Raw genomic sequence first — 24,207 nt, forward strand, 5'->3', positions numbered from 1 at the left:
GCTATCCATATGCAAAACATTTATTTAATTTAGACTGATCATGTATAAGAAGCCAAAACTGCGTATAGTACATTTCATATAAATTAAGCTGTCGCTTTCTGATACCAGAGAAAAAACAAAAAAACAAAAATAAATTAAAGGACAAAGAGACAAAGTCAAAATACAAAAACCAAAAGGTAGGTCAAAACAAAAATTGAACCCAAAATCAACTGACAATTGTCAAGGAAAGTCTGACCGTCAATATGAGCTTACACAAAAATTGTCGCCTCTAAGCGACTGTTAATAAAGCATTACATGTAAACATCTAATTCATGCATATCAAAATTGCATCAAAATATGAGAAAAACGTTTTTGATCATCTTCAATTTTTGTATCCCTTTATTTCCTTTTTTTAATCCTCTATAGGCACGCATGCATATACCCAAAAATTATATATTCAAAACGTGATTAAAAGAGCTTCAAAAACAATATGATTACATGGGTAGCTTTTTGTTTAACATAACTTTATATTATAGCTATAAGCGACTGTTAATAAAGCATTACATGTAAACATCTAATATTCATACATATCAAATTGCATCAAAATGTGAGAAAAACGTTTTTGATCATCTTCAATTTTTTGTATCCCCTTTTTTTCTTTTTTTTATTTTTTAATCCTCTATAGGCACGCATGCATATTCCCAAAAAATATCTATTCAAAACCTCATTAAAAGAGATTCAAAAACAACATGATTACATGGGTAGCTTTTGCGTATACATAACTTTATATTATAGCTATAAGCATGATAAGCGACTGTTAATAAAGCATTACATGTAAACATCTAATATTCATACATATCAAATTGCATCAAAGTGTGAGAAAAACGTTTTTGATCATCTTCAATTTTTTGTATCCCCTTTTTTTCCTTTTTTTTTTAATCCTCTATAGGTACGCATGCATATTCCCAAAAATTATCTATTCAAAACGAATTAAATTAAAAGAGCTTCAAAAACAATATGATTACATGGGTAGCTTTTGCGTTTACATAACTTTATATTACAGCAAATATGACATCAAAATAAGAAACCAAAAGCACATCAAGGCAATAATTCATATCGCAGACATCATAGGAGTATAACAAAATGAAGTAAATTGTTCACAATTTTAGATCATTATATTCACATGACTGAGTTTCAAACTGCCTCTTGTAGAAAAGTCTTATATTAAGCTGAAAACCTAAGTTTGAAAGTTTCCTTCATTTAGTTGTTAAGATTAAATCTCTTCCAATCTCCTCTTCTGTTTCCCTTGTCCTTGAATTCCAGGATCACATCCAGTCCGATGGTTCGAAAACGTGTAAGATTCCCTTCTCGTCGTAAAGTCTTTCCATGTTGGACCAGCTTACCTCTGTCTTGCTTCATACTTCTTGGAAGATCCGTGTAAGCCATAACCGGTTTCCTATCCTTAAAAAAGGGCCTGATTCGCTGTTGAAGCAAGATCCCATCCCTGTCGAACATAGATCCGAATCGGATGATCACAGGATCTGGTTGATGACTTTGGTTATCTTCACCTTCCCCATGCTTTCGTGGTATCCTATGTACCGCAACAAAGTATATGTAATCAATCTGTTCTTCCGATACACCAAAGTCTGTACGAAAGATATCCCTCATCTTATCTCCTAGCTCCTCCACTGTCTCTCCGGGATTTTGCGGCACACCATAAAACAGCAGATTCTAAATTATTTGATATCAGATGGACATTCCTCGTATTCTGACTATACTACAACTTGGTGTATTTGATTTGCTCTCAGGTCCCACAACAAATACTGTACAAACGACGCTATCCGATCCTTTAAAGATGACAAAAGTACTGAATTCCTTTATACATTAAACAAGAGTAAAGCTCTCAAAATGACATACAGATATGCCTAAACATTTCGATGGCTGAGAACCAGAAAGCCAAAGTTACGGCTTTCAGGTTCTCAGCCCTCGTTTTCATGCAACGGTGACGTTAATAGGATATCATAGAAACTGTTCTCAGGTATGACTTTTTAAAGTAAACATGACATATACCAACTATCATATTATGTTAGAAATGTCATTGGTCAGTTTTTTCCTTCACATACATTTTGAATTTCAGAAATGTGTTACTTCAATCAAACGATATGGTAATTTACTATAGCTTTCAATTTTCATGTCAAAACACGAGGCGTTTGATTGTCGTGCAATACTTCATGTACTTGGTGTACATCTCAAACATCTCAAAAAAAGTAACTAACCCCCCTTAAATAATGACCATTTTTCAAAACCGGGTGACTGTATTTCAAATCTGTAAAATGCGTTGGAATTTATTTCTGCACATTTTGACACCTCATTTGTAGCAATTGACTAAATATTGACGTCACAGCATATATACATTTAAATCAATGTAGCCCAAGATTTGAAAGTTGCAGTAAGTGTATTGCAGTAATGCATTCAGTGTAATGGAAGGAAATCTGTGTGATGATATCTGAGTGTTTTTGTATTGTAAAAATTTGTATGTATAATAAAGTGCAACTTTCAAATATGGACCTCACTATATTAAATTGACCGGTGTTTTATTGTTTTCTGGGCTATCGTGTCAAATGAGGTGTCAAAATGCGCAGAAATAAATTCTGCTTCCAACGCATTTTACAGATTTGTAATATAGCCCCTTTACTTGGTGTCTCGTTATACTAGTACATGATATAGCACTTTTGCCACACATAATGGTCGATCTAAAACAACAAAACTGGTTCTAGAACAATTTCAGTTGCAATACTTGGATATGAAAGAAATTTTTATAATATTATGGTGCTAAATCAAGCCGTTAGAACTTGATTAAAATTCTACTTTTCATGAAACATTGAAATCACTTTCAGGTACTACATTAGTATCGTATGAAATCCCAGCCAAAACAAAACGTTGTACAGAAAACATTTATATGGTGGGTTATATAAAATACAGGTCGATCCTTCATGGAATTATTTCGTGTAAGCTAATCCTAACCCTAATCCTAACCCTAACCCTAACCCTAACCATAATCCTAACCATAAACTAACCCTAACTCTAACCCTAATTTCGTGTATAATAGAGGTTATCCACATTACTCATGTGTGACTTCTAACAAAAGGCGCTGATTCCCGTAGTATTCCTTATTCAAAACATTTCAATGCATGACCTCGGAGTTACCTGCATGACTCTTGGCGGGCTATTTTGAAATAGTCATGGTTGCACAGGCAGGTACTTCTTTTGAAAGTCCTAAACAAGGTATAGCAGTCGTTGATAGGATATGCAGCTTATAGAACACGGATAACCTCTATTACATGAAGTAGTAACCAAAATACATTTAAATATAAACATTCATAAAATATTTTTGAAAATTTGGTGCAAAATATTCTAATATAATGTTTTACCAAAATATTTTACAAAAAAGTTTGCCAAATAATATTTTGCAATAACATTTTAACAGCATTGTTATTGTGGTGTTTTTTTTATACAAAATGTTTTTTGAATGTTTCATGACCTTTTCATAACCCGACATTTAAATGTTATTAAAACATTTGACCTAAACCAAAACGCGTTTATAACACGTTTATAACGTTTTAAAAACATTTTTATATTTGCTGGGTAATTATTTGTATATATTATGTGTGTACAAATTATCCAGAGGTCATAATAAAATTTTGAATATTCGTGTGAAACTTGGTCTTCGGGCCATTTTTTTCCAGATGATCTTTTTTTGCAAACTAAAAGTGGAACATTCATAAAATTTTCACATACAATAAGGCACCGTTCACAAACACTTGTTAGGGGGTGGGGCTGATGTAAAAAGGGGAGGGGGCCTGACAAAAAATGACCACAAATTTTCCTGGAAAAGTGAGTTTATATGCTTTTCTATGGGGTTAACCCATAATTTTCATGTCAAAAAGAGGGGCCCTAAAACTGTTGAGGTTTTTAAAGGAGGGCCCGCAAAATTTTCGCGATGATTTTTTTTTTGCATCAGCCCCCCCCAACAAGTGTTTGTGAACGGTCCCTAATCAAACGTAGGTTATTCTGTAATGTATATCAATATTGCCAAGTAATTTAGCAACGTTTGCACAGTATTATTTTGTGGGACATGACGCACCAAATTACATTCTGAATACGAAGAATGCCCTTCTGAAATCTTTGATTTTGTTACATTCACGATATAATACAAATTTTATGGCAAATTATTAAAAATTGATATTTTTGATAACAGTCCTCGAAGTAAACTTTATAAATCTAATGATATGCATACTTAAAGTGTATGAATCTGTAAGGAAAAGCCAACCATCATTTGACAATTTTCCAAAAAGACCTAAAATATACCAAAGTATTTACGAACACTCCCTTAATTCTAAACATTATGTGTTGTATTTTTCTGATATAGGGTCTGACTTTAAAACTCAACATACCACCTTTCAAAGGCTGCCAATATTTGACACTTGAAACTCACGTGTTGGGCGAGGCGCCTTGTTAATGAAGTGCCAATTAATTAGTTCTTTAGTACAATATCCTTTTATTATTAGAATAATTTGAAGGTGTAATTTATAATTGAATTGGACAATTATTGGGCCAATATCAATACCGTGTTGAGAGCTATTGACAACCATTACACACACAGCCCACACATTTTTCGACACGAAGTATCTGGGTCTTTTTTTAAACTTGATCATGGTGTTAATTATGCATAATCCCCAGCAAACACAAAACAAAATGAAGTTGGAGAAAACCTTCTAATAATTACAAACACTCGCTGAGCAGCAAGACCTTCCCTCTAAGCTTTTAATCCGATAAGCTGATTATCTATTTGTTTTCATGAATTGGAAGTCATTCTTTGATGTATTACTGAGCTCAATCATCTGAAATTACTGGAGCGTGAGCCATCCAAGCTGGTGGCTCAGCATACTATTTTATTAACAGAAGGTTTTCTCCAAATTCATTTCCTAATGTTAAACGTTTTGAAAGAGTTATAATGGTTTTTGATTTTGGTAAAAACAATTTAAAACAATAAATGTCGAGTTATATAAACATGATAAAGGTCACGAAAACGTTTTGAAATCGTTTTGTATGAAACGCCCTTTTAAAATGTTATCAAAATGTTATTGTAACATATTTTGTGCAAACATTTTTGGCAAATATTTCGTCAACACTTAAATAACACCATGTCAGAACATTTTGCAGTAAGTTCTCAAAAATCCTTTATAATACCCTTTATATAACCCGTCGTGTAAACGTTTTCTGGTAACGTTTTCTAAACTTGTGCGAATAAGGTTTAAAACTTTTTGTGTTTGTTGGGTCATTGCTAATGTTTTAAAAATTATTCTGATTTTGCAAATTTCATTCGTCAAGATTCCATCCCGATTCGGAACAATTAAATCCATTTATTAATATTACTCAAATTTTGATCATGTCTGAAGCAGATTATTTTACATATGTATGTATAGAAACTCTTTGATGTTTCGTTCCTAATTTATACAAACATAAATGAGGTCAATGTCAAGTCTATACTTCCGTCTATTCTTAACAGCAAAATGCTTTTGCTATTTTAACTTTTCAGCCATGACAACCGTTAGTCTATTTAACTCTCTCCACTTGGGTGTCGACTGCAGACGACAAGTTCAAATTTTATTTTTAAAATTCAAAATTTCAGAATTGGCCATTCTCATGATCATATTTGGAATCAGCATGAAAAATGCATTAAAACGAATACAAACAAGCCTAGTATTGGTTCAGTGGTTCTTGAGATGGCTCCTAATATTTTGAGAAAATATCTCAAAACGTGGACTTCCCATGTTGAAGCCTATGGCTAGCACGCAGAGCATTTAAAAGATTTTCCTGTTTTAGGATGTAACAGCCAGTGGAAGCAATTAAGTTAGTGGTAACTAATTTACTTATTGGTCATAACAATGTAAGCAAAAGACTTTTAATTTAAAATTCATTTTTAAAACACCTAGAGCTGAAAAGATGATTCTATCCAAAACAAATTTCTACCACATACTGATGAGTATATATATGGATATGGGATGAGAACTACCTGCCGATTGGCCAGAAAGAAGTTTTCATTATCAATCGGCAAGATTGTTAGAATAATTTTACCACGCAAAAAAAAATGGGGTGAATTATTTGCAAAGCTCCATTCTGGTGATTAAAGTGAAGATATGATGTAATTGACCAATCAGAGGCAATGTTAGATCGGCAGGTAGTGCTCAGGGGGTTAATTACCGGGGTTAATTAAGGGAGCTCCTTTCATTTACTATAAAGAAATAAACCTGAACTGAGCTGAACTGAACTTAAAGACGTGGTAGGCCCTACTCCAACTTGCCTGAATATAATGGCTTCCAGTAAGTCATCATGATTATCTTGACATTACCAAACTACTGAAACGCAACCGAAATTGTGTATCTGGAATAAAGTTACTAGATATATTTTGTATCATATCCTGTTTATAACATTAACCATAACATAAAACCTTAACGGAAGATAATTTGTATTCTGTAGGTCTATAGAACCAATTTTAAAAATAATGCTTTTTCATTATGAAAAAGGTTATCTGCTAACATAGCCCAATCCCAATTCTTTAGTTGAACCTAACTGGCAATAAAAGTGAAATTTTGAGGAACTTTTGGGGGGAAAGCCGCATAAAGACCTGTTATTAGCATTAGAAATCTTTAGTACAGCTTGATTGTCACTCACTGGATAATATTTCCAAATAATTGGTCAAATATTAAAATTGTACTTTTATTGGCAATTAGACCAACTAGAGATATGTTTTATTTGGCAAAACAGGATAATATCTCATATATTGTTTATTGTTTACCCCCCCCCCCCCTGCTATATTTATCTGGAATCGGGAGTAGGCCCCATTCAGTAAATTTGCAAACACGGAGGTTTAACCGTCTCCTTTTGCTTGTGCTGTATTAACATTTAACCATATTTCAGATTATTACATCATATGTCAAATCTTCATATACTGCACATGTTGGCGAAAAAATGATCACCTCCTGAAATTGAAGGAGAAAGGCTAGGATACTGTATTTCCGATAAGACCTCGCACTGATTAGCACAAGTAAAATCTCTAAGTCATGTATCAATATTAAAATGGCGTCACTTACTAAGGTTAGCAACTATATATTTTAAACTGTTGCGATTTGGTAGTTCACAGCATCTTGCGAATGGTAGTTAGCTTTGGCAAAGATTGCATTGATCATTTCAAAGCGAGTGTGTAGAATATTCAAATATCACAGATATATTTTTGTAGGTCCTGTGGTTTTTGAGTTATGTTGTAAAGAACTAACTTAAACAACTACACTTTTGTAAAACGTACATAACTCATTACCAACAATAAATGAAGCAAGTTTTCATAGTATATGATTTGTAAAATGAACTTTTGTTAAATAATATATTGATTTAGATAATGAAAATAGATTTTTTGGCTGCTTCGACCAACAATACCTCGTCTACCCTTAACACCCGACCTTACTCACTCTCCTTGCAAAAATGCAATTCATTTTTTTTGTTCTTGATGCAGACAAGCAAATAAATATATGAAAAATATATAACCCTTAAACTATTATGCACTCACAGAGAATATGAATTTCTTCTTGACATTAGTATAAGAATTTATTGTTTTCTGTTGAAATATTATCTCATAAAAAAGCCCTAAGAGCCGGTCGAGGTGTTCGAGTCAGGCACTATCTATTAAGGTCGATTCACAGAAAAATTGTGTCCTTTGCAAACCCGGAAATATCGAGGACGATTTTAATCTTGTTCTCATCTGCAATGTTTTCACCAGCTTTCGTTTCCTCATGACACGTCTGACCTGTCAAAAATTGTATATTTTACTATAACAATACTCAGGACTGCGAACACTTTGGATTATGTATAGTACAATTTTTTCACAATTTTTTATACTTTTTCAATTTTTTCCGCCTTTTTTCTTTTACCGCTCCGTCTTCCTCCACCGCCCCTTCCTTCTGCCGCCCGTCTTCTTCCTCCGCCCCTTCCTTCTGTCGCCCGTTCTTTTTTCGCCGCCCTTCATTTTGGCCGCCCTGCTTTTACCCCCGGGGGGGCTCGCGCCCCCAAAGCCCCCCCCCTCAAATACGCGCATGAGGAGTAGGTTTATTTCAGCTTGAAAGCATGGATAGTCTTGTAAATTATAGAGAGATTGCGATTTCCAAACATACGTATAGAACGCCCGTGCAATCTATTCAAAATCCCGTCACAGGAGAGTGATTTTGAATAGATTGCACGGACGTTCGATGCGTACGTTTGAAAATCGCAATCTCTCTAATAAGCTAACTTTCCACTGAGCCATCCAATGTGTCATGAATAATTCATTTAGAAGGACTACAAATCTACTGGTCAGTATATTCTTATTTGTGGCTTTAATATGTTGTATTAGTATTTCTGATGTTATGTTATATTATGGGCAAACGGCCTGAATGTATTTCACATGATAAAATGAAACGTGGATGAGTAAGAAGATGAAATTATGTCTTACTTAAATGAAACAGAATTATTGAAAATTACTGAAATACCCTCGTTTGAAATAATTGCACCCCATATGATGTTAGGAATGAGTAGTGTGAAGATATATCTAACCAAGTTGTTAAGTTTCACAAAGTTGTCAAATTTTTCTGGCTCGCAAAATGATCACCCTACAATCCCTGTCAAAATTGTTGGAACACTTTACCCAGCAAACACAAAACGTTTTCGACATCATTCGCAAAAAGTTTTAAAAGGTTGTCAGAAAACGTTTAAATGTCGGATTATATAAGGGTAATTATTTAAGGGTACATTAATGGTATAAAACGTTTTCATAACATTAAATAACATTTGTTGGTAATTTACTGCACAGCAAACACAAATGTTTTACAGAAAACATTTAAATGTCGGGTTATATAAAGGGTATAAAAACGTGTTAATAACATTCCAAAAACATTTTTGAAAACTTGGTACAAATCATTCTAAACAGAATGTTATTTTGGGTTTGAAAAAATATTTTGCAAAAAATGTTTGCCCAAAATATTTAGAATAACGTTTTTAAAATGTGTTCACGACCTCTATATAACCCGACATTTAAATGTTATTAAAAAGTTTTGTAAAAAACATTTTAAGAACATTTCTGTGTTTGCTGGGTGAAAATATTTTAACATAATGTTATTTAAGTGTTAACAAAATATTTGGCCAAAAATGTTTGCCAAAATAGTTTACAATGACATTTCGAAAACATTTTAAAAATATTGTTTTAGTGTGTTTTCATACAAAACGTTTTAAAACGATTTCATGACCTTTATATAACCCGACATTTTAATGTTATTAAAACGTTTTTACCGAAACCAAAACCCAAAATATAACTTATTTACGTTTTGTGTTTGCTGCAAATATGTCCACTGATCTAATGTATCTTGGCAAGTGTTTTTTTTTGTGTGAGTGGTTTTTTTTGGAGGAGGGGTTGTTTTTGTTTTGTTTTGGTCATGCACCCTAGAGACATCCAACATTCATTGGTGGGGAGGTTTGTAGTATTAGGAAACGGTTCACACCAAAGAAAGCGAAATTTTAGTGTCAAGTTTAACGGAAATAAGGTTTAAAACAGTCCTACTTTTACACACGTATTCCAACTACTCTTGACCGGGATAAATAATCTCATTGGTCAGACAAGAACTCTCTGTGGAATTTTGATATTAGATCAACAATTTCCTGTCACTTGACCCAATTAAGGCTTTTTCAGTTGAAATCTATTCACCCTCTGTAGAAAACTTGACCTTAATCTCCCACGCAGGAGTGTAGATTTTAAATGGAGTCACCCATTTAGGTAACCCCATTTGAAATTCACACTCCCTGTGTGGAAGAGTAAGGTTATGCCTTCCATAAGGGGTGTCTGGATATCAACTGGAACAGCACAATGACTGAGAGCATAATATGATATCTAATTTTGTTGAGGGTAAAATGGACAATTTGACTTGTCGGCAGGAGTGACCTTCTTTTCTTTCATATTCACCTTGAATTACAGGTTTTAACATTTTGTGGCCATGATCACTTTAACCTATATAATCACATCAGGACATGAGTGTGTTTCTGTATGCCTAACCAAAAAACTATACCAAGTATTGAGTAAAAGGGTGTCTACATTTAAACATGTGTCTGACATGTCGGGACTGACCTCTTTTTCAAATTTTGATCAATCGTGCGATAAAATCACAAAATCTTGCAATAAATGTCAAATAGTGGGCGATTTGCATCATAGAACATCATATGACAATTATACATTCATGATGATCATATCTGCCAGAGGAAATAGAAATAAATAGCAGTATAATTATGAAAACAGTGTCTTGGTGTAGAAATACCATGAAAATAAATACTTAACTCGCGTACGCGTGTACTGGCGTTTCTTAATGCTATGTGAACTTCGTATCGTGTATGGCATTTCGTCAGTTACCATTACAGTTGTTGTTAGTCTTACCGTAATAACATTAATGGTACTTAACGAAACGCTATACGTTAACGTATAACGTTATAGCAAAGAGAGACACCAATACACCGAATAATTCGATTGAGGCGATATGAGTTTACTATTGTGCGCGTCCATAAAGGATTATACATACAAATTTGCTGAATGATTTCAAAGAACCTGGTATTTTGTGAATAACCCGTACTTTTCTTAAACTAGGTCTACTTCAAATTTTAATGCAAAATCTTATTTTTTTTCTATTCAATGATATCACTTTTCTAAACCTACTCCGAACTCTCTACTAGACCTCTCTGTCATTTATTAGGAAAAAACATACAGCACAGATATTCCAGTAACCTGTTTTGTCATTTATCTTATGGCACAGACATTCAAGTAACATTTTTTGTCATTTATTAGAAAAAGAACATATACCACAGACATTCAAGTAACGTTGGCCGTTTCCGCAGCCTTTCGTCAAGTTGTATTTTTGTATGCAGGATGTGAATCAGAATTTCCATTTTTAACTTTCTATTATATTACCATGATAACTGGAATCATTTCAAGTAAACACTATTCAGGGCAAACGCAATATTGGGTCATACTGTATCGTACATATTTGGATACACTGCCTAAATAAACATCTCAAAAAAAGTAACTAACCCCCTTAAATAATGACCATTATTCAAAAAGGGGATATTGTGTTACAAATCTGTAAAATGCGTTGGAAGTAGAATTTATTTCTGCGCATTTTGACACCTCATTTGATACGATAGCCCAGAAAACAATAAAACACCAGTCAATTTAATGAAGTGGGGTCCAGATTTGAAAGTTGCACTTATATACAAATTTTTACAATACAAAAACACTCAGATATCATTACACAGGTTTCCTTCCATTACACTGAATACAAAATCAGTACAATTTACTGCAACTTTCCAATCTTGGGTTACATTGATTTAAATGTACGCTGTGACGTCAATATTTAGTCAATTGTTGCAAATGAGGTGTCAAAAAATGCAGAAATAAATTCTGCTTCGAACGCATTTGACAAATTTGTAATACAATCACCCATTATTGAATAATGGTCATTATTTAAGGGGGGTTATTTTTTTTTAGATGTTTATATTAAAATACTTCCCAAGCTGCATGAAATAACAAAAGTACTGGAATATAATTTGAAGATATCTAAGCGTATTAACGCTAAACAACACAAAATCATCTAAATCATCTGTTTAGAAGTTAGTATTGAATAATGAGGTATTTGGTCTATCTGTTGGCAGACTTTGACAACTTCTTACTGCCAGATGCCATTACCAGTTTGGCTTCGAATCGTAGTACATGGAGACATTTTATAGTCACCTATGAAATGAATGAAATTAAATGATTGGTCTATATAGATTTCATATTTTAGATTTGATAAAGTGATCATGATCATCGGTTACCTTTCTGTCAACATTTGTTGTGGCCATATTTTGAAAAAATAAACGTGTTCTTTTTCTTTGGAGGAGGTTCTCACAAATGGAATTCCCGAATATGGTTCTTAAAAAACAGTTCTTTTTGTTTTACAACAAAGAAATGTTTTATGGGTTGAAGGACCTTTTTGGTTCTGTTCTTTGCCAAGGAACAGTTTTAAAGGGTTCTCTACAGAACGTAAAAAGCTCCCAAACCCATAAAAGTGGTTCTTTGCATAATAAAAAAAAATGATAGAACCTTTTATGGTTCGTATTTTGGCGGGGAATGGTTCTTTCTAGAACCATTCAGGAACATGCGGATGGGAGAATAATTTTGGCAGATGGTTCCGCAGTACAGGGCAAAAAAAGGTTCTAAGTCGCACCTTTTTTTAAGATTGTAGCGTCAAGTGTCTGGCTTTGTATGATTGCATAACACGTCTTAATTAGTTTGATTGACCTACCTGGTTTGATTGATCCTGAACTCTGTAATGGCGATGCTGTCATAGGATCCCCACCCATACCTGGGGTACCAATCATCGTGAATCCACCTGTCGAATCAGTCGTCGTCGTCGCCAAATCATCGCTACCTCCTAACGTCATAGAATTTGCCTTCTGCTTTCCTTTCTTCAATTTCTTATTATCCTTCCGCTTAACCAATCCAGATTTGACAGAATTCACCCCAGACATGGTTCCCGATGCACCTGGATGATCTGGTCCACAATCTGCGCCATCAGCAGTGTTGTTGTGACTCTCTTTATTCCCCATGTTGGCACCGAAGAACAGGCCTGCGCGTCTCCAAAGAGAAAATCCACGGGGAGCTGGAGATTTAGGTCGTATCATGATGACAAAAAAAAATTAGGTTAGTATCCAAGTTTATAATAAAATTAAAAGTGATCAATGACTTTGTCCTGAATTCCAGGACACAGAATGGAGTCCAACAGGATTAGATGTTGTTGGGGTATAACAGCTGCTAATGTACTACGGCGCACGCATGTTGCTATAAGTGAATGGTTCACATAGAATTTAACTTCACTCAATCGCCTTCACAAAGTTGCCTTCAACAAGTGCAAGCAAAATAAGTTCTTGCTGAAAACTTTTTACAACTCAGAGGCGACAAATTCTGCTTTCCCATAATTCACTGTGGTCTGTCAATATGACAGTGCGGCGACCGCGCCCTATCATGGACATGGTGTACCACTATGTTAGCATTTTAACTCAGAAAAAATGACGTCTACCGCCAAGTTAGGATTGCGGTTAAGGTTGAGGTTAAGCTTTTAGGGCAGGTAGTACTCATGGGGTTAATTAAGAAGATACCAAATAGGATTTGCTGTTTTTCAGCGAATAAAAGATCTTTCCCTTTACGGTACCACACTCTAAATTTTGCAACGGATAATGTACTTGTGACGTTAACAAATGGTTGAACCGTTTGTTGCACTGTCTCGATGCTACGTACTTTGAATAAACCTGTGTACATACAGTGCCTATGACAATATAAATGCAATAAAAAATGGAAAGGGCTCGTAATTGGTAAAAGTAATTTCTTGGCTATTTATATTGCACTAACACATAGTTGTCCCGAAAATACATGGTGTAATTTGTATAAAGAGCAAAGAAGTGTCTTCTAACAATTACAAGCCCTTTACCAAAAGACTAAAATGATTTAATGGTAATTATATCATATACCGAAGTGATGACGTCACAAAAAACTTTTGCTGCATTTCAGCGTTTTGAATACCATGTATCGGTGGAGCATGATGAAAAACATCATAGTTCATTGAATTTGGTGTAAATTGGCCTGGTTCCAAACAGTTATGAACCAGGCCAATTTACCCTGATTTCAATGGGGCTAATTAGGTATTCATGCGGCCATATCTCGGTCCCTCATGATCCGATTCCCACCAAATTTGGACTGTGGATGTTTTTCATCATGTTCTACTGAAATATGGTCATGAAAATGCTGAAATGCAAAAATACAATCAAAGTACGTAGCATCAAGAGACTGCAACAAACGGTTCAACCATTTGTTCACAACTACATTAACCGTTGCAAAATTTAGAGTGCAGTCAGTACCAGTACCCATGGTACCAGAAACGCTTAGGGGATTTGTATATCAACCATTCTCGCAATGCCTTATGGGTAGGGATTCTATATCCAACTTTGCTTGCAACTGTTACCCTTGTCTGGTTAAACCTTAATACTTTGCCTACTAACACTGTTATAATAGGTTTCACTGAAATACAAAATCATCGATTCAAATATTTCATCTCAAATTCCAACCCCAATATCTCAAGATCTACTTAACCAATACTAGGCATGTATGTAGGGACAGTCATTCGAATGTATTTATTACGTAATCGCAACTTTGTTCATGAAGAAATGGAAGTTTGGTAAACATTTTGTGCTCTTTAATTTGACGTGTCATCCGAGTGGTGAAGGGTAAAAGCCTCAAACCTTCCTAAGAGACCTTTCGTCGGATAAGATACTGTATTATCCAATTATATGAGGGGTCGAATGTACATGCAACTCACATGGTTAAGGGGGCTAAAAGTTAATGAATTGTCATTATTATATTAGATAGTTTAATATAATTTTGGAAATGATAATAATGTTATGTCAGGAACTCTGTACCTTAGTTCTTGCTTAAATATTATTATAATTAAATATCTATAATTTAGAAAATGACAGCCATACAGATTGGTATGTATCACTTGTATTTGTTCGTTTGTTGCTTAATATTTATAAGTATCATCGCATTCACAATTATAATATTTTGGTTATTTCGCCATTTTGAGGGGGCTGAAAGTTAACGAATTTTCATTTATTTATATTATATAGTTTAACATAATTTCGAAAATGATAATAATGTTATAGTGATCTTTGTAAGGAACTTAAGTTCCTGCTTAAGTAATAATCATACATTTATAATATAGAAAATGGCAGCCATATAGATTGGTTTGTAGCACTTGCATTTGTTCATTTGTTGCTTAATATTTTTGTAAGTAACATATTGCATTCATTCACAATAATATTTCGAAACGTTTATTACCTCTGCGTCAGTAGGTAGTCGATTTGACTCAAACTTTCGAAGCGTCGTAATCTTTTTGTCTATCGTAAGTTCAAACCCGTCGTAAATACCTATTTACGACGCCCTTATGACTTACGATGGGACTTAGTAGCCCTTACAATCGGACACTTACTGTGCGTCGTAAATGTTGCTGAGCATGGTGAAATGTTTGAGTAGTTACAACATAGGAATGGGTAGAATTGACAGCATTTTCTAAACAAGACACGTACCTAAGACATAAGGTTAGTGTTATATTTAGCTAAGTCATTTCTTATTGGCCTACTTCAATGGTGCGTTCAGGAGGCTTTAAAAACCAGGAAATCACTTTGATCTGAGTCTTCTTTGCCACACTTCAGCTACGGTCATGCCATGATGACTTGTCTTGTAAACAGTGCAGAGTTCCGAAGTGGAATCTTTTCTCACTGTATTGTAAAGTCTGGATAATACGATGATATTAAAATTATCTGTTATTTCATAATATTATATTTTTTACAACGACTTCAAATGTCTAGGCCCTAAACAAAATAATATGATGAAGATTTAAAAGAAAATGACGTCGGTGTGGCAGCGATTTTTTTCCAGGATTTTATTTGTAGTAATGCAGAGAATATCATATTTTCAGTATAACTTTAGAGTAAAAAAATTTCAATCAAAATGGTATACGATGCCAAACAATTTTGAGGCTATTGACAATGACACAAATGATCAAAATTGTTTTGATATTTCATTTTGAAAATTTCAATACACTGATTGTGAATTGCGGATTTGTGGATCGTGGTGTAGGGCTACTGTCCCAGCAAACACAAAAACGTTTTAAAAACGTTATAAATAAGTTATATTTTGGCTTTTGGTTTAGGTAAAAACGTTTTAATAACATTAAAATGTCGGGTTATATAAAGGTCATGAAAACGTTTTAAAACGTTTTATATGAAAACACACTACAACAATATTTTTTAAATGTTTTCGAAATATCATTTTAAATTATTTTCGCAAACGTTTTTTGCCAAATATTTTGTCAACACTTAAATAACATTATGTTAAAATATTTGCACACAGCAAACACAGAAATGTTCTTAAAATGTTTTATTCAAAACGTTTTAATAACATTTAAATGTCGGGTTATATAAAGGTCATGAAAACGTTTTTAAAACGTTATTGCAAATATTTTGGGTAAACGTTTTTCGCAGAATATTTTTTCAACCCCAAAATAACATTCTGTTTAGAATGTTTTGTATCAAGTTTTCAAAAATGTTTTTGGAATGTTATTAAAACGTTTTTATACCCTTTATATAACCCGACACTTAAACGTTTTCTGTAAAACATTTTGTGTTTGTTGGGCAGTAGATTATCAACAAATGTTTTTAAATGTTATGAAAACGTTTTATACCCTTAATATACCCTTTATATAACCCGACATTTAAACATTTTTGACAACCTTTTATAACCTTTTGCGAATGATGTCGAAAACGTTTTGTGTTTGCTGGGGTATTTATTTTTGCCATGCGTTTATTTTTGAGCGAACACTAAGAGGAAGTTACTGTTATTCCTGCTTATAATAATATAAGTTACCATAAATGATTCCAATGCTTGTTTTAAACAACACACAAGCTCTTCCTGTATTGAAGACACCCATTGTCAAATTAAGTAAGGTGTTCTTGTAACGCGGTCAAAGGGGGACAGTATTATTTTATGAATATATTGAAGTCGGCCACTAGAAACTATTAAGATTGTAGTCATTATTTACTAAGACGACGAAAAACACCTTTTAAGTAGGGTCGGTCGATCGGGCTTTTTTATATTTATTTATTTTTGTTTTTGTTTTTTGGGGGTTTTTTTCTTTCTTTTTTATGGAGGCTAAAATTACCCTAAATTTTCACCAAAAGATGACAAATCTGAAAAAAAAAACCATCTGATTTTTTTTTGCAAACATGTTTTCTAAAATGTTCAGACCAAATTAATCAATTTTGACCACAAAACGGCTGATTTTTCATAAATTTGGCCAAATTAGAAAAAATTCTGGGTCGGTCGGGCCCGTAGAACATAGTTTTATTTTCGGCGCCTAAGGGATTCATCTTTTCTTTTTCTTTCTTGTTTCTTTTCTTTTTCTATTAACACCCGTACACGTACCGTGGCAAAAATCTGGGACTATTGACACAAATGAGCTGAAATATTTTTTGTGCAAATTTGATGAACAGATTTTGTATTGTAGCCTTCCAAAAACATTGTTGTTTTTTGCCATTTGTTAATGGTCACGTTATTCCCTGTTATATATAAAGTTACACTATACTTAATAGCGATGTTGCGGCTCCCGTATGCATATGTACCGTAGATTTTGATGAATAGATTTACGGTTAAAAGTCAATCAGCTGTAAAATTTGAAGTAGCTTCACGTGCGTGACGCACCACGAATACAGGCTTATATCAATCAATAAATCCCACCGTTAAGCAGTTAAGTCTTTATAAATGTGACCCTGAAAGTTGTGCCTCATACATCAATAATAGAGCTGGGTGGGTGCTGTCCACTTTATCTGCCAGGTTTCAAGGTTTGTCTGTGGTTTGATAGACACCGGTGTTTGAATTGGTCTAGCGTCCTCATCGCTCATAATATTTTTTTTATTGTTGGAACCGGGGCGAGTTATTTTTTTGTTTATAAAATAGGATCTTTTGGTGATAGTGATGAAATTGGGAACATCATCTAAATCTAATTCCTCCCTTTCCTTCCACTTTCTCCCCGGCCGGGGCTTTTCCTCCCCCGCTCGTGATTATTTTGTTCGTACATATTTGAAAATTTGTTCCGTTTTTCATAATCAAACACGGAATAAAGCAAAGCTCCGCCTAAAAAATAAAAAAATCCTGAAAAATCAACTGATTTTACCACATACGTTAAAAATATAGGCCTATTTTTTCCTATCCTGTCCTCGATCTCTTTTCTTCGCCTTTCCTCTCCTCTTTTCTCATCTCCACAAATGTCCGCATTTTTCTCAAAGGTTCCACAAAGTTTAATTTATTGGGTAGGCCTACACACCGTCAGTTCGAACCACTGTCAGTTCGAATTTTTAGTGCATACTGCAGTTACTGTCCGTTTTCCTATACACAATACACAGTGCTCTTTCCCATTGACGCGTGACCTCTACAAATAGCCCTACGTTAAAAGTATGGGGATATGCCTAGTTAACGTCGCTGTGTGAAAAATAACCGGCCAATATTAGAGTTCTAGAAAATATAGTTTTGTAACATGTCTTAAATTTTTAGCTAATTTAGATGTTTGGAAATATGCGTACTTTGGTGTTTTAGTTAATGTTATAGGTAATAGTGCATTGCCTAGTTAACGTCGCTGTGTGAAAAATAACCGGCCAATATTAAAAGTACTCTTCTAAAATTCTAGACAATATAGTTTTGTAACATGTCCTAAATTTTTAGCTAATTTAGGTGTTTGGAGAGGGTCGCACTTTTGTTTTTAGGAAGGATATGTAAACGACAGATAACACCAAAAATATGAAGAAATTATTTCCAAACCGTGTTAAGTCATGTTGCTCATTTTCAAGAATGCTGGTTTACAAAAAGCAGGCCATTGTCTCATTTCGTGAACAAAGGTACACATACCATTGTTTCCTTTCGTTTCCTTTATAATCGGTTACCCAACTGAAGCTATAATACCAGCTTTATTGCGATATCGCACATGAAAACAGACACATGTGCACAACCAGAGAAGATCCGATTTAATCAGTTGAGCTGTTTCAATGAGTGTTATCTTGGTTTAATAGCTTTTAATGGGGTTTAAGTCCTGCAAAGGTCGAGATGAATTCTACTGTAGACATGATCTGCATCATGGTTAGGCTTAGGGTTCTTAGGGTTCCTAACCCTAACCCTAACGCTAACCCTAACCCTAAACCCAACCCGAATCCGAACCCTAAAAATTCGGACTAACGGTGGCTCGGTCAGCCCCCCAGGGTGTGTATTTCACGGAGTTGTCACTGTGTGGAGAGAGAAGAAAGGGACCGGGAGATGAGGGACAGGCGAAGAGGAGAAGGTAAATATTGGATTAAGTTCCCAATTGCGGCACCACTTTCACCAAAAGACCCTTGAAGTTTTATTAACTGAACTCATAATATCGATTTGGTTCAAATAGTAATAATAGCAAATCTTTGTTAAAGAAGCCAAATTATAAATCAACTCACATAACCCCTTCGGTTTTCGTTTGGTACAATTATACACAAACAGAAATTGAGATAGAAAAGACTTTTTGCTCAATTTTTGCGCAAAATGGGTTGATTCCCCCCCCCACCCTTGTACCCCGAAAAATGCATGCAGCCGCCACTGCCCCCGGCCCCTAATCCCCACCCCACCACTGATATGGTTAGTTTCCGTAAGGGATTAGTGAAACTGCTCAGCTGCGCAAGCCCGATAAGTGTTATGGTAATTCTCTTCATTGTTTTACCGTATTAGACACATTAGGTAAAGGTTTACACCCAGTCGCCTTTGGAACAGCGGTTTTATTCAATAAAAGTCAATCAATCGTCGCGATAGCGTAGCGACTGAGTTTAAACATTTACCTAAGGTGAGTAACCTGTTCCGTAACAAACAATGAAGAGAATTAGCATAACAAGCGGCCTTATGCGCTCTCTAATCCCTTACGGTAACTAACAATGAAGGAACATAGTAGTCATGGCTACGGTATATCCTTTATCCATAACAATCAAACGTACGGTATCTAACAAAGGAGAATTAGCATACTAACAAAAGAATAACCTTAGCGGTCATTCACCTAATCCCAGAGAAGTTGGTGTGTTTACATGTTCGTTTAATTTCGAAAGTAACTTCCGAGTGTGTCCACACGAGACGTAGGCCTACTTGTAAGTTCACTCCCGGGAGAGGAGAGAGTGGAGGTGAGAGGGGATGAGAAAGACGGGGTGGGTGGGTTGTGGCCATGTGTGGGAGAAAGAAGAAAGGGAGAGAGAGCAGATAAGGAAAGGGGATGGACTGGGAGAGGAGGAAGAGTTAATGTTACGGGAGGGAAGCGGACTTTGGCATTGTACTTGGTAACTTCAATCAAAGGCGATCAGTCCCCCCCCCCACCTAGAGGGAAAGAGGGTGTGTGTGTTTCATGGAGTTGTGTGTGGAGAGAGAAGAAGGGGAGAGTGGGGTGAGAAAGGGACCGGGAGATGAGGCACAGGTGAAGAGGGGAAGGGAATAAATGGATCAAGTTCCCAATTGCGGCACCACTTTCACCAAACGACCCTTGAAGTTTTATTAACTGAACTCATAATATCGAGTTGGTTCAAATAGTAATAATAATTACTATTATTATGATGAGAGAGAGAGAGAGAGAGGGGGGGGGGGGGCAACTGACCACTTCCAATGACAGTATAATCAGCCCGATATCTACCAGTATTTGGCAGCATGCTTATTTGTATTTAAAAAGATAAATTGATTAGCAAATCTTTGTTAAAGAAGCCAAATTATAAATCAACTCACATAACCCCTTCGGTTTTCGTTTGGTACAATACACAAACAGAAATTGAGATAGAAAAGACTTTTTGCTCCATTTTTGCGCAAAATGGGTTGATTCCCCCCTGAAATTCACTTTGACCCCTCCCACCCTTGTACCCCTGAAAATGCATGCAGCCGCCACTGCCCCCGGCCCCTAATCCCCACCTCCCCCACCCCACCACTGATATGGTTAGTTTCCGTAAGGGATTAGTGAAACTGTTCAGCTGCGCAAGCCCGATAAGTGTTATGGTAATTCTCTTCATTGTTTTACCGTATTAGACACATTAGGTAAAGGTTTACACCCAGTCGCCTTTGGAACAGCGGTTTTATTTAATAAAAGTCAATCAATCGTCGCGATAGCGTAGCGACTGAGTTAAAACATTTACCTAAGGTGAGTAACCTGTTCCGTAACAAACAATGAAGAGAATTAGCATAACAAGCGGCCTTATGCGCTCTCTAATCCCTTACGGTAACTAACAATGAAGGAACATAGTAGTCATGGCTACGGTATATCCTTTATCCATAACAATCAAACGTACGGTATCTAACAAAGGCGAATTAGCATACTAACAAAAGAATAACCTTAGCGGTCATTCACCTAATCCCAGAGAAGTTGGTGTGTTTACATGTTCGTTTAATTTCGAAAGTAACTTCCGAGTGTGTCCACACGAGATGTAGGCCTACTTGTAAGTTCACTCCCGGGAGAGGAGAGAGTGGCGGTGAGAGGGGATGAGAGAGACGGGGTGGGTGGGTTGTGGCCATGTGTGGGAGAAAGAAGAAAGGCAGAGAGAGCAGATAAGGAAAGGGGATGGACTGGGAGAGGAGGAAGAGTTAATGTTACGGGAGGGAAGCGGACTTTGGCATTGTACTTGGTAACTTCAATCAAAGGCGATCAGTCCCCCCCCCCCACCTAGAGGGAAAGAGGGTGTGTGTGTGTGTGTGTGTTTCATGGAGTTGTGTGTGGAGAGAGAAGAAGGGAGAGTGGGGTGAGAAAGGGACCGGGAGATGAGGCACAGGTGAAGAGGGGAAGGAATAAATGGATCAAGTTCCCAACTGCGGCACCACTTTCACCAAAAGACCCTTGAAGTTTTATTAACTGAACTCATAATATCGAGTTGGTTCAAATAGTAATAATAATTATTATTATTATGATGAGAGAGAGAGAGAGAGAGGGGGGGGGGGGGGGCAACTGACCACTTCCAATGACAGTATAATCAGCCCGATATCTACCAGTATTTGGCAGCATGCTTATTTGTATTTAAAAAGATAAATTGATTAGCAAATCTTTGTTAAAGAAGCCAAATTATAAATCAACTCACATAACCCCTTCGGTTTTCGTTTGGTACAATACACAAACAGAAATTGAGATAGAAAAGACTTTTTGCTCCATTTTTGCGCAAAATGGGTTAATTCCCCCCCCCCTGAAATTCACTTTGACCCCTCCCCACCCTTGTACCCCCGAAAAATACATGCAGCCGCCACTGCCCCGGCCCCCTAATCCCCACCTCCCCACCCCACCACTGATATGGTTAGTTTCCGTAAGGGATTAGTGAAACTGTTCAGCTGCGCAAGCCCGATAAGTGTTATGGTAATTCTCTTCATTGTTTTACCGTATTAGACACATTAGGTAAAGGTTTACACCCAGTCGCCTTTGGAACAGCGGTTTTATTCAATAAAAGTCAATCGATCATCGCGATAGCGTAGCGACTGAGTTTAAACATTTACCTAAGGTGAGTAACCTGTTCCGTAACAAACAATGAAGAGAATTAGCATAACAAGCGGCCTTATGCGCTCTCTAATCCCTTACGGTAACTAACAATGAAGGAACATAGTAGTCATGGCTACGGTATATCCTTTATCCATAACAATCAAACGTACGGTATCTAACAAAGGCGAATTAGCATACTAACAAAAGAATAACCTTAGCGGTCATTCACCTAATCCCAGAGAAGTTGGTGTGTTTACATGTTCGTTTAATTTCGAAAGTAACTTCCGAGTGTGTCCACACGAGGCGTAGGCCTACTTGTAAGTTCACTCCCGGGAGAGGAGAGAGTGGCGGTGAGAGGGGATGAGAGAGACGGGGTGGGTGGGTTGTGGCCATGTGTGGGAGAAAGAAGAAAGGAGAGAGAGCAGATAAGGAAAGGGGATGGACTGGGAAAGGAGGAAGAGTTAATGTTACGGGAGGGAAGCGGACTTTGGCATTGTACTTGGTAACTTCAATCAAAGGCGATCAGTCCCCCCCCCCCACCTAGAGGGAAAGAGGGTGTGTGTGTTTCATGGAGTTGTGTGTGGAGAGAGAAGAAGGGGAGAGTGGGGTGAGAAAGGGACCGGGAGATGAGGCACAGGTGAAGGGGGGCAGGGAATAAATGGATCAAGTTCCCAATTGCGGCACCACTTTCACCAAAAGACCCTTGAAGTTTTATTAACTGAACTCATAATATCGAGTTGGTTCAAATAGTAATAATAATTATTATTATTATGATGAGAGAGAGAGAGAGAGAGAGGGGGGGGGGGCAACTGACCACTTCCAATGACAGTATAATCAGCCCGATATCTACCAGTATTTGGCAGCATGCACGGTAACTAACAATGAAGGAACATAGTAGTCATGGCTACGGTATATCCTTTATCCATAACAATCAAACGTACGGTATCTAACAAAGGAGAATTAGCATACTAACAAAAGAATAACCTTAGCGGTCATTCACCTAATCCCAGAGAAGTTGGTGTGTTTACATGTTCGTTTAATTTCGAAAGTAACTTCCGAGTGTGTCCACACGAGGCGTAGGCCTACTTGTAAGTTCACTCCCGGGAGAGGAGAGAGTGGAGGTGAGAGGGAATGAGAGAGACGGATGGGTGAGTCAGGGGCCATGTGTGGAGAAACAAGAAAGGGAGAGAGAGCAAATAAGGAAAGGGGATGGACTGGGAGAGGAGGAAGAGTTAATGTTACGGGAGGAAGCGGACTCTGTAACGGTAACTAAAATGAAGGAACATAGTAGTCATGGCTACGGTATATCCTTTATCCATAACAATCAAACGTACGGTATCTAACAAAGGAGAATTAACATACTAACAAAGGAATAACCTTAGCGGTCATTCACCTAATCCCAGAGAAGTTGGTGTGTTTACATGTTAGTTTAATTTCGAAAGTAACTTGGGAGTGTGTCCACACGAGACGTAGGCCTACTTAAAGTTCACTTCCGGGAGAGGAGAGCGAATGAGAGAGACGGGAGGGTGGGTTGGGGCCATATGTGGGAGAGAGAAGAAAGGGAGAGAGAGCATTATGATGCGAGAGAAAGAGAGGGCGCCTGACCACTTCAAAGGCCATTATAATCAGCCCTATATCACCCCTTCGGTTTTTATTTAGTACATGTACAATATTAATTGAGATAAAAAATACCTCATTTAAACAAACACGTACAGGAGGCGCCGCGGGGGGGGGGGGGGCATGGGAGAAAATTGGTTGATTTAGCCCACCCCCATGCCCCCGAAAAAAATCCTGGCCCGCCATTGTTTATGACATGAAACAAGAACACACATTTTATGACAAACAAGGTGATGGCAGTACACAAAAAATATGCAAATGTTAACTTGTTGCGCCAATTTTGGCCAAAAGTTGTATACCCCACCCCAGAAATTCACTTTGCCTATATCCCCGAAAGAGAAATTCATGGCGCCGCCACTACCTCCCCCTCCCCTTGAGAGGAGCCTGAGAGAGTGAGATAAGG

The 24,207-nt window shown here is 36.5% G+C and overlaps 1 protein-coding gene across 2 annotated transcripts in view; it reads right to left on the reverse strand.

Moving 5' to 3' along the window:
* LOC140140116 (tyrosine-protein kinase Yes-like) overlaps positions 1 to 13,002 on the reverse strand; it is a 65,731-nt gene extending 52,729 nt beyond the window's left edge. For both annotated transcript variants that reach the window (XM_072161947.1, XM_072161946.1), the window contains exon 1: positions 12,387 to 13,002. In XM_072161947.1, coding sequence (XP_072018048.1) covers positions 12,387 to 12,765 — 379 coding nt within the window. In that variant the 5' untranslated portion in view covers positions 12,766 to 13,002. The remainder of the gene's footprint in view (positions 1 to 12,386) is intronic.
* Between the last annotated feature and the right edge of the window lie 11,205 nt (positions 13,003 to 24,207).

Source organism: Amphiura filiformis, chromosome 18, assembly GCF_039555335.1.
Source record: "Amphiura filiformis chromosome 18, Afil_fr2py, whole genome shotgun sequence".
Taxonomy (NCBI): domain Eukaryota; kingdom Metazoa; phylum Echinodermata; class Ophiuroidea; order Amphilepidida; family Amphiuridae; genus Amphiura; species Amphiura filiformis.